The sequence below is a fragment of the Lathyrus oleraceus genome, chromosome 4 (assembly GCF_024323335.1).
Source record: "Lathyrus oleraceus cultivar Zhongwan6 chromosome 4, CAAS_Psat_ZW6_1.0, whole genome shotgun sequence".
Classification (NCBI taxonomy): Eukaryota; Viridiplantae; Streptophyta; class Magnoliopsida; order Fabales; family Fabaceae; genus Lathyrus; species Lathyrus oleraceus.
This window is the reverse complement of record NC_066582.1, coordinates 240,963,058-240,974,199: the sequence shown is the minus strand read 5'-3', so window position 1 is coordinate 240,974,199 and position 11,142 is coordinate 240,963,058. Positions and strand designations below refer to the sequence as shown.

Genomic DNA, 11,142 nt, shown 5'->3' with positions numbered 1-11,142 from the left:
TTTTAATTTAATTATGTGGAGTGTTAATTAATTAATTGGTGTATTAATTCATTATCTAGTGGATATGAGAAATAATTAAATAATAAAATTAATTAATTAACTTGGTTGCATAGTGAGTGGTTAATTATTTGAATTTAAATAAAGGTATTTAAATATTAGGTATTATTGGGCCTAGTGATTAAATTAGATGATTTAAGCCCAACTAGAATACTATTATAAATAGTAAGAGTGAAGGAAGTGAGAATTAGAATTCACTTGAGCACTGAAGGCAATAGAGAAAGAGGAGAGGAAAAGCGAGAGGAGTCAAGGTTTCCATCAAATTGACAAGGTAAGGGGGGAATCCTTATTATTAGGGGTTAGTATGATTGGATCAACGGGTAGGAACATGTTTTAGGTTGAAATCCTTAATTGGCATGGTTTTGGAATTATTAGGTCTTGATAAATACTCTGGATTGTGATGATTAAATGATGTTAAAACTGTGAATGAATATATATTTGGATGAGTCATAATTTTCTGAACGTGTAGCTTTTTACGGAATCGAAATCGGAGGTCCGAAGGTCCTCCAACGATGAAAAATGCGGAGAACTCTGCATTCTGTTCATTGTTAGCGCAGGAACAGCATTCTGTTTTGCGTTAACCGTTTAACCCAGGGCGTTAACCGGTTAACACTGTTATGATATTGAAAAATTGCATTCTGTCTTGCGTTAACCGGTTAACCCAGGGCGTTAACCGGTTAACACTGTTAAAAATTGCCAAGAAGCGCATTCTGTTTTGCGTTAACCGGTTAACACTGTTTGAAAAGTGAAAAACTGATATTTAAATGTTGTGTGCGTTTTGGAATGAAATCTATGTGTACATATTTGATTATTGGTCTATATTGGTGAATAATATATTGTATGAATGTGTATGTATACCATTTATGAATTGTGAATGATTTATGGTTATGGATGTGTATATGTAATCATGAATGATGTGTGGTGATGGATGTGTATATGTGCCAATTGTGAGTTATGGTGATATGTGGAATGTTAAGATGGTATAGATCTTAATTGCATATGTGTTGGTATGTGTGCATTCATTCATAGCATGGTTGACTTCATTGTGGAAGTGGTGAAATTGTGGGTTCACATGAGCAGACGTTGATTCTTAATTGGAATCAGGCGTAGTATTAAGCGGTGATCCTTCATTGGAAACAGACGTAGCAGACGTTAATCCTTAATTGGGATTAGGCGTAGTATTAAGCGGTGATCCTTTATTGGAAACAGACGTAGGGCTTTGGTCTTGTCCGGATCGGAAGCGTGGCTTGGATTCTAGATATTGAATCGGAAAGCGGTGAAACTTTGAGTTCACATTGAGGTACCACATGTATAGAGTCACATTGTCTTGCATTGAGTCGTCTATAGTTATGTGATCATTGAATGCATGTATTGATGTGGATGCGATGTACGTTTGAAATATGTGAGATGATTGTTGGTTAATATTATTGACGTGATTATACCAAGTGTGATGAATTCTTAAATTGTGTTTTAATTCATTGTGCCTTATTATGCTATTTCATAATGATTTGAATTCTCACCCTTTCTGTTTGAATGTTACCTTTACATGGGTATCGTGCAGATACTACAGAGTAGTATTGCTGGAGTAGGTGGACGGTAGCTCGCTCAAGAATAGCTGGAGAGTTTCCGTATTTAGTTTGAAATTAGGTAATGAGTCAATGCTCTGGTCATGTAACACTGGGTAGATTAGTGGTATTGAACTCGTGTCTTATTTGGATATGTTTTATGTCTTTACATGTTTATTTTAATTGGAAGTGATTACTGAGGGATGATCATGGTATGGGACATGAATCAATTTATGAAATACATGAGTATTCATTATTTTCTGCTGCGAACGCATATTGCTTGAATATTCATGATGAGTAAAATGTGTTATTTTGAATGACCAGGTGTATTGTTGGTTTTTGAAAGTTTTAAATTTTAAAAACGTCGATGTGACGCCCTTTTCTTTATATGCGTGCTTATTTACTCTGATTATATGCTAAATAATTTTGGGGTAGAAAAAGGGGTGTTACAACCTGAGTATGTGAGATTGACGATACGAAGCGAATGAAGAAGGCAGAAACTTCGATCAAGGAACTACTAGCAGTCTAATAAACACTCCCAGGGATGAAGGTACGAATGCACATGTTAATAAAACGTATATGAATGAACCTGAATGTTGAGGATTGCGGAAAAAAATTCAACGCCCAACTCCTCATATTTGTAGGCATTGACAATTGAATGATCCAGATTCGTGAAGGATAGAAGTTATGAGATCAATGACTAGATTTCTCCTTCTGGCACATGCAAACTCGAGTGCACTATAAACTAAGTTATGCCCTACCTTGTCACGTCAACCCACGTGTTAGAAGCAAATCATGAAACATTCTAATGATGGAAATGCATTAAATATGTTTGTTCTCCACTAGTTTTTCAACTTACTATAAGCAATTCAATTCTAGCTCCCATCAGACCACATCCTTTTAGGCCGACCAAAATCATCAAATGCCTCTCTCTCTCTCTCTCTCTCTCTCTCTCTCTCTCTCTCTCTCTCTCTCTCTCTCTCTCTCTCTCTCTCTCTCTCTCTCTCTCTCTCTCTCTCTCTCTCTCTCTCTCTCTCTCTCTCTCTCTCTCTCTCTGCGCGCCAGACAAAGCTTTGGGGGGTAATTATTTTAAGCTATCCAAAGGCCCAAATATCCAATACCCAAATCATCTTAAGTTCGCTCCACTTGACCTAAGGCATAAAAACAAGTCACACGGAAAAGTAAGGTACACACTCGTTGATCTCTAATTTTCATGACGATCATCTTAAGTCTTGAATTGACTTGGGTGTTGGAGTGTTAACCATGAAAGTCCATCTTGCGCCGCCGTAACATAGATCATCATCATCGATTCAAGATCCACGGTTCACCACGTACGTCCAAATATCTAGATCCTGAAACACTGTTCTTTTTAAATAGACATATTAGTCACCAAGTCTCTTAATTTAATTTAATGTTTCGTTTTAGTCCCTTAACTAAAAAACGCTACAAGTTGGTCCCTTAACTTCACTTTTGTTATTCTATTTGGTCAATTCTATCAATTTTTGACAAAAAAACGTGAAGTTCTGGTGAAGTGACGTGAAAGTAAGGTCATTGGTACATATCTGAGTCATCATATGTAATTAAAAATTGATACATTGTTTAAACTATGAGTTTAATTTTCGGGAGAACCCTCATAGTTTAAACGATGTATCCGTTTTTAATTACATATGTTGACTCATATTTGTACCAATGACTTTGTTGTCACGCCACATCACTAGAACTTAACATTTTATTTAGTCATAAGTTAATGGAAGAGACTAAATAGGATAACAGAAATGAAGTTAAAGACTAACTTGTAACGTTTTTTTAATTAAAAGACTATAACAGAACATTAAATTAAGTTAACCGACTAAAACATATACTAAATTTTTAAAACATTATTTTTTTAAAATTAATAATATTTTAAAAATAATAATTTATTTTTTATAGTCAGCATCATCCCATTTATTTATCTTAAAATGTTAGATTTAAAAAGAATTATTCAATAGTTAGTTAATCGGATATTGGTGGTAAAAAAAAAAATTACATTATAAATTACTTATATAGTCAAATTGAGAGTTGAACCAAACTTTCATATTCATAATTGATACAATAACAATTGACTTACTGCAAGTTAAAACTTAAAATCAGTTCCGACTCTTGCTTGCTGTGTGATCGTCGCGGACGATGGAGTGGGCGGCGAGAGCAGACCACCTCAGAGGCATCCCAAGAAAACTCGTAATAGCCACAATTGGTTCCTTCGCCAAAACGGTGGCATCTCTCATCAACACAACCTCCGTTCACAACGCCGACACTCTCCTCCGCCTCGTCCGCTCCAGACCCCAAGGCATTCCCCTCATTACGGTTAGCAATCACATGTCCACGTCAGCTCTCTTTCCCTATCTTTTTCTCTTTTACTCTTCTTGTTCAGATTTTGTTTAGTTTTAGTGATAATTGGAACTGTTGTTGCAGTTTGGACGATCCTGTAATGTGGGGATTCAAGGGTTTCCCAATCTTTGATACTAACATAGCTCGATGGGTTCTCGCCGCCCAAGATATCTGTTTCAAAAATCCCCTTTATTCCTATGTTTTTCGCACTGGTAAGTCTTTTCTTTGTAGCATTTGTTATGGTAATTCTGCAATGTTGCTGATCGCACATTGTGGAAAATAGTGGTTTGTTCTAATTCTGTAATGTTGCGGTGCTATAGCAATTAAATAGCTGTTTGTTCGAATTCTGCTATGTTGCGGTGCTATAGCAATTAAATAGCTGTTTGTTCGAATTCTGCTATGTTGCGGTGCTATAGCGATTAAATAGCCTATATTTTACACCATTTTGTACTAGTAAATAACTTAGTGCAAAACAATAGCGAGTGATTTGTTCAAATTCTGCTACACTAGAGCCGCTATTTGACTAAATTGTTTGTTTTATTTGCTGAGAGAAAAGGATGTATGTTGGATGTGTGGTAAGACTATACAAGATAGAATTAGAAATGAAATATTAAAGAGTGTTGGGGTAGCACATAGAGTAGAGAAGATGGTGGAAATAGACTTAGGTGGTTTGAGCATGTAGAGAGAAGACCTCTAGATTCTCTGGTAAGGAGAGTAGATCAGATGGAGAGAAGTCAAACAACTAGAGGAAGACCTAGAAAGACTATAAGAGATGTTATTAAGAAAGATTTCAAGATTAAAGATTTGGATAGAAGCATGGTCCTGAATAGAATTAGAACATTATGACGAAAGTTGATCCATATAGATCCCACTTAATGGGATAAGACTTGATTGTTGTTGTTGTTGATGTTGTTATTTGCTGGCAATTAGATATACTTGCATGTTTTGTTTTTATAATAATGTACAGATAGTTTTGGGAAAGTTCATTTGAACTTATATGATGATATAAACACTTCGAAGAGTATTTTGTACTAATTATAGAATATGTTTAGTTTATCATGTATCCATAATCTAGTTTCAACTTAATGTCACCAAGATAGTTTGTAAAAACAGTTTTTACAAAAAAAAAACTTTGATTAGAAACAACTTACACATAAGTTCTTATATGGTATAAAGCCCGGTCTCGGACACGGACACGGGACACGACACTGACACGGACATGAGGACCCTTCTAATGTAAAAATCATAGGACACGGACACGGTTATATATATTTTATATATTAATATAATAATGCAATTTATGGACAAAATTTGTAAAGAGTTTAAAATGAGAAGCAAAATTTATGTTTATTTAAGATAAAACAATAAAAAATTCTTTTAACAATTTCAAACAAATTTCAAACATGATAATTGATATTCATAGATACCTTGTGAAAACCGAAGTAATGGTGCGTAAAGATGAAAAATAATCGAAGAAGATAAAATAATTTTTTGGAGACAAAAGCAGTGAAATATAAAAAAATAAGGAATCCTAATTGTGTTGTTTTTATAGTGAAGAAGTGGAATATGAAAGCTAAAAAACCTATTTATTTTTTAAATTTTGAAAAAATTTTAGTAGGGTTTTTTTTTTAACAAAAAATTCTAGAATTCTCTGAATTGGGCCGTGTCCTTTATTTGAAATAAGGTGTCGTATCCGTGTCCGCAGTAATTAAATATTTTTTTTTCTGTTTGACACTTCAAAAACGTGTTTGATACGTGTCGTACGAGTGTCGTACGCGTGTCGGTCTCCGACACGGCGATACGCTGTGTGAATAGCGTGTCGGAGCTTCAGGGGCTATAAGCTTATTGTATAAATACTTAAATAAGTTGTTTATCCAAATGCTCCGTTATTGTGTTGTATTAATAGTTTTAAATGTATAGTTGAGTGTGTGTGCATAAAGATGATATGTCCAACTGTTCAAAAATAATAAAGGTCTATCTGGTATGGTTTTTGTAAAGCTAAAAATCATATTTGTTTCTTGATTTTAAATATTTGTATGACAAATGGTATCAATCAAATGGTGTTTACATTATTTCCCATAAACATCTTTGAAATTAGAAAAAAAAAGTGAAAAGTTATTCTGATTTATATTGGTATCATTTTTCTTTTAAATAATGAAACAATTCGTTAAAGAGTGAATACAGGACAAGAGGATCAGAATTTTCTAACACATAAAAGGGAACAACAGAGGAAAGAAAGGAAAAGGAGTGAATACAGCACTTTTTATTGTCCTTTCTAGTCTACTCCCAAAATCTTTAAAATCTGCATATGAAACAATTTGATGTTTTAAATTTATGAATCTGCCATGATTATGAAGTGGGGCTGGGAACACTGAGTACTTTTAGGATGGGACAGAGAAAACATGGGTGATTTACCTTCCTGCTAGAATGCTCTAACAAAGAAAGGCTATTGTCGTTTCTCAAACCTTGGCCATTAGGTAAAATTTAACCTTGAGTTGATAAAAAAAACAAATTGGTGAAGATTTCTTTATATAGAACAAATTTTGAAATCAAAAGCGTTCCTCTTTGAAAGACACATCACATGAGCAATCAGCAGCGCTTCAACTTCTTCAAGCTCTATCAACTCAAATTTGCTTACAGAGATAACAGATCCGTAATCCTGTGAAAGACCTTCAATGATCACATCAATGTGTTGTTGAGGTGGAATGGGATCACCAACATAAGCTAGTGAATCAACAAGCAGTTTGATGCGTGAAAGATAAACTTCAACGCTACAATCGTCTAACGTGGTGGCACACATTTCTGCGCGTAATTGACTTGCATGAGCACGAGTCAATTTCTGGAAATGATCCAGAGGTGCAAGCATGAGCGCAACCTATAATTTGAGTCATAACGGAGCTCGAGATAGTGGACTGAAGCCAAGAAAGCAGCCATAAATCTTGCTGAGTCTAGGCGCGAAAATTTGGTTCTCAATTGCAGAAGCAGTAGCTGCATCAGTAATGTACTCATCTGGAATTTTGCAATAGAGTAGGAAGGTTTGAAGGTTGTGGGCATTCACAAGCAGTTCAATTTGTTGGCGCCAAACGAGGAAATACTTCTCATCAAGCTTTTCGGAAATCTTCAACTGGAAAGTAACGAGTTCTTGCTTGGAAGACGACTGCGATAGAGTAGGTGGTGGTTCTATCAAAACCTGGCTCTATGATAGCATTTAAGAAATGGTGAATAAGATGTAGTAATGCATTCTAGTATAATTTGTGAAATCCTATTTTGATTAATAGAATGAGAACAAGTAGTTATATTATTCTTACACTCACCAAAGGCCTAACATACACCCTTTGTAACTAATTGTAACTAACTCTAGGAAGCAGTAACAGAGGTGCCAGCTGGTACAGCTCTGAATAAATAGAAAGAATCTAGAAAGAAAAAATAAAGCTAATTACATTTAACTCTTACAAATGCAATTGCTTGAAGTTAGGCAGTTCCTGTTCAGTCACTATGGCGATTAAAATGAAGGCCTTCTGTGTATTTTAGTATTAAATTTATTCCATTTTGCTTTGTGAAATAAAACATGAACTCATTGGAAGGTTAAAATGTAATGCTCTTTTGCTCTCGATTTTTTGTAATTGGTTTTCAGCTTATTGGTTGAGGCATCGAAACATGCCGAGAAAAATTCTATATTTTTGTAGGTTATTGTTGACTCTAAAATGGTAATGTGCACAGGGAAATGCATACCTATCACAAGAGGAGGTGGAATATATCAAGAGCACATGAATGAAGCGCTTGAGCGCTTAAATAGTGGAGAATGGGTATCTATGTAACATTTAAAACCTTCTTCTCTCCACATAAGCATAACTCTTTTACAATGATAATTTGGGTAATTTATGTCATGTTTTGATTATTGTGACCCTTCGGTATTGCTAAGATCTTTTTCGCTCTTGCTTTTTCTCAGTTGATGATGTTAAATGGTTAACAGACATTCTGAGTCTCATTGTCTATTAGTAGCCAGAACATGAGATGTGATCCTAGACGGCATATGGTAGACACCTATTATCTCACGGGCAAAAGACTTGAAAGGAACGGTATACACAAAATGGCCTAAGAAAATGGCTGGGACGGGCCTAGTAGGAGTCAGTTATGTAATGGGTTGGGTAGCATCCAAAAGGTTTTATAATGAAAATGGTTATTCAGGGGAGGTTTTTTAGAGTAGAAAGCGGATGATTCTTGTGCTATGCTGTAAGCTGAGGGCTGTGAACATTACAAGATCATTAGGTGTTTGACAATTGATTAAGAACAAAAGTAATAGAAAATTTGAATAACATTGCAGTGCTTTCATAGGTAAAATGAAATCAGATGCCACCGGTTTTCCACAATTGAGTCTCGTTAGCAATCATATCATCTTTCCTCGCTTTTTATTTTACGTTAAGTTAAATTCAATTGGATCTTTCAACTCTTTTCTTGTATTGCCTAAATAACGCACAGAATATATTTTTGAAAACCAGTTCTTTCTAACTGATCCATGTGGGAAAAATATTTTCTGGTCATTTGTACTACTCAATTACTTTTTGGCAGGGAAAACACTTGATATCTCCATATGCAACTTTTATGGAGGTGCATACAGTAAATTGATATTTCACAACCAAAAGAGAAACAAGTTTTAGAAATTTCTGATAGAGTTTGTGTCCAAATGGAAAATTCTCTGTATTGGTACAGCAGATCTTTTTTTACTAGAACTATCTGACACATCATTTATGAATTTTGCTATGGCAGCTACATACTTTTCCAGAGGGAAAAGTTTATCAAGATGATGAACCTATAAGGCGATTGAAATGGGGAACTGCTAGTCTTATTGTCCGTGCACCTATAACTCCGATTGTATTACCAATTATTCATCACGGCTTTCACGAGGTAACTTACAGCCTTCCTCTTTCCTCTATACCTTTGGAGTTCTAGGGTTGTCTTTTGAACCATTTGTAGCTCTTTAATCGATCTTGTTTGTTATAGTAAGAAAGCCTCTAGTGTAAGTCATTGTCTTTAGTTGTTAGGTATTTGGAATTGGAGCATTTGAATCTTGTAAATCAGCGATATTTTCTTATAAGGAATACGGTTTTAGTATTACCATTAAAATTAGGTTGCAAGATAATCATTTTAGTTAGAACTTGAAGATAGTAATGGACATGTATCAATATTTCAATGGCTAAATGATGAGTTAAACAAAATGAGCCAGTAAGCCTTGATATATGTCCTGTCATTTTCTAATTATAATTGGAATAGTAATTTAGACATTCTAAGTTCAATCTTGCCAGGCTTTTATTCTCAATGCTTACTTTTTATCACATTGTGGCATTGTGTACTAAATATAATTTAATTTTGTTGTTTAAGTATGCTTATTCTGGTTTTTAGTGCCCTGCTTATATTTCTAGGTGATGCCAGAGAAATATATGTTTGGTAGACGGCCTCCTTTACCACTATGCAATAAGAAGATTAACATGATTATTGGCGATCCAATTGAATTCGACCTTCCAGCAATGAGTGAAATGGCTATTGCCCAGTCTCGAAATGACTCATTCCCTACTTTTGGGTGGCCCCGGACTTCCAATGGTTTGGATGAGGCTGCACAGCGATATCTGTACACCACAATTTCAGAGAAAATCCGTGCTGCCATGGAGAAACTAAGGTGCTATGGCAAAAGTTTTCTGAAGTCATAGATTGAATCCCACCTAAGCCCTTTTTAAGTTGTCACAAATTTGTTCATTGTAGTGTATCATTTGTTGTTATTGTAGTTGATGGTTGAGTGAGAACTCTCAACTTAGGGTTCTTAAAAGTCAAGTTGGCAATAGAATATTTTAGTTTTGTAGGGATCATGACCCATAGGCTACCCTCCATTTACAGCCCGAAATTAGACGGGCTAATACTTGAATAATAATTTTTTCAGAGAAGTTAAACAAGTTTTAGCTCAATCTATTCCTCACATGTATGTATTTTTCTCATTTGCATGTAATAGTCACCTGTAAGAGACATAAATAAACAGATGCGGTTCGAGCAGGCCTCGTAGTTCATTTCTTTCTGTGATGTTAAAACCCTATAATACATAAACTCATAGAATGTCATATCCTCCTTCCACATGGTACTTGTACTGTTTATCTTGTTCCCTTTTGTGGTCCAGAACAGCAATCATTGTTTTGTTAATTGATTAGCAGAAAAAAAGAGTGCAAGGGAAGCATCATTCATTGGGGAATGGCCCATTCATTGATCGTCTTGTTAGCAGGAAAGATTGCACTTGGTTGGTGCCATCAGGCTCTGATTATGCAACACTGATTACCTCATTTTCAAAGTTGAACTTTCTGCATGTGATACCAATAAAAAGTTATGGCTGACAGTGAGAGGTAGGATTGATTGCACAATGAAATTTCTCTTTCATACTGTTTAAAAAAATTATAAAAAAAACTCATGGGTGAAGTCTCGTTAATTGTGATCTTAATATGAGATTTCACTCAACAGAAAGATTTTACTTTTACCATATTTAAATTTAGATTTCAACACACAAGGTTTTAATGGAAATGACAATCATTACAACTAGAAGAAATTTCGTTAACCAAAACAAAATTCTCAAAGGGATTACCAAACTGCCTTTGCCAACAACTATTGGTGATTTCAATCAAGTTTGGCTTTTATCTCATCTGGTCCACCCAATTGAAGAGTGAAGACTTAATAACGTTTCTCATCAACTTTTTCATGTTTGTCTTAATTGTCAATGTAGACCCTTTTGGATATCCTCTGTTGTTGGTGTAGAGTAACTTCAAAGTTTGGCTTTTGTACTTTCTTAGTATGTTGAAACAAGGAAGTGATTATTGCTCAATGGGTATGAAATATTTAGCTACAAGTAGATATTCTTGTGCTTTTGCAAAACTAGCTCACTTTCTAATCATTGTAAGATAAACAATTTTGTTACGATTTAGTATAGGGGTGGCAAAAATTGTCGTCCGTTCCACCCCACCTTAAGTCTAGAAAATAAGGGATGGGATAGATAAATCCGTCAAGTGAAATTGAACTTAAAAAATCTAGTTGCCTCATCAAAGTGATAGATTGGCGGACGGCAGGTTTGCCCGCGTATTTTTTTTTTAATAGATTAATAAAAAAATTTACTTAGATTATT

The 11,142-nt window shown here is 34.9% G+C and overlaps 1 protein-coding gene across 2 annotated transcripts; it reads left to right on the top strand.

Moving 5' to 3' along the window:
- Window positions 1–3,695: 3,695 nt before the first annotated feature.
- Window positions 3,696–10,031, top strand: LOC127074811 (N-acylphosphatidylethanolamine synthase). Of its 2 annotated transcripts, none has more exons than XM_051016187.1 (5): window positions 3,696–3,985; window positions 4,074–4,201; window positions 7,710–7,795; window positions 8,757–8,894; window positions 9,410–10,031. In XM_051016187.1, exons 1-5 carry the CDS (start codon window positions 3,789–3,791, stop codon window positions 9,692–9,694), a joined length of 834 nt encoding a protein of 277 aa, XP_050872144.1. In that variant the 5' UTR covers window positions 3,696–3,788; the 3' UTR covers window positions 9,695–10,031. The 2 variants fall into 2 exon arrangements, with proteins under 2 accessions (XP_050872144.1, XP_050872146.1); XM_051016189.1 differs by having other exon boundaries at window positions 3,704–3,985; window positions 9,390–9,743.
- Window positions 10,032–11,142: the final 1,111 nt, after the last annotated feature.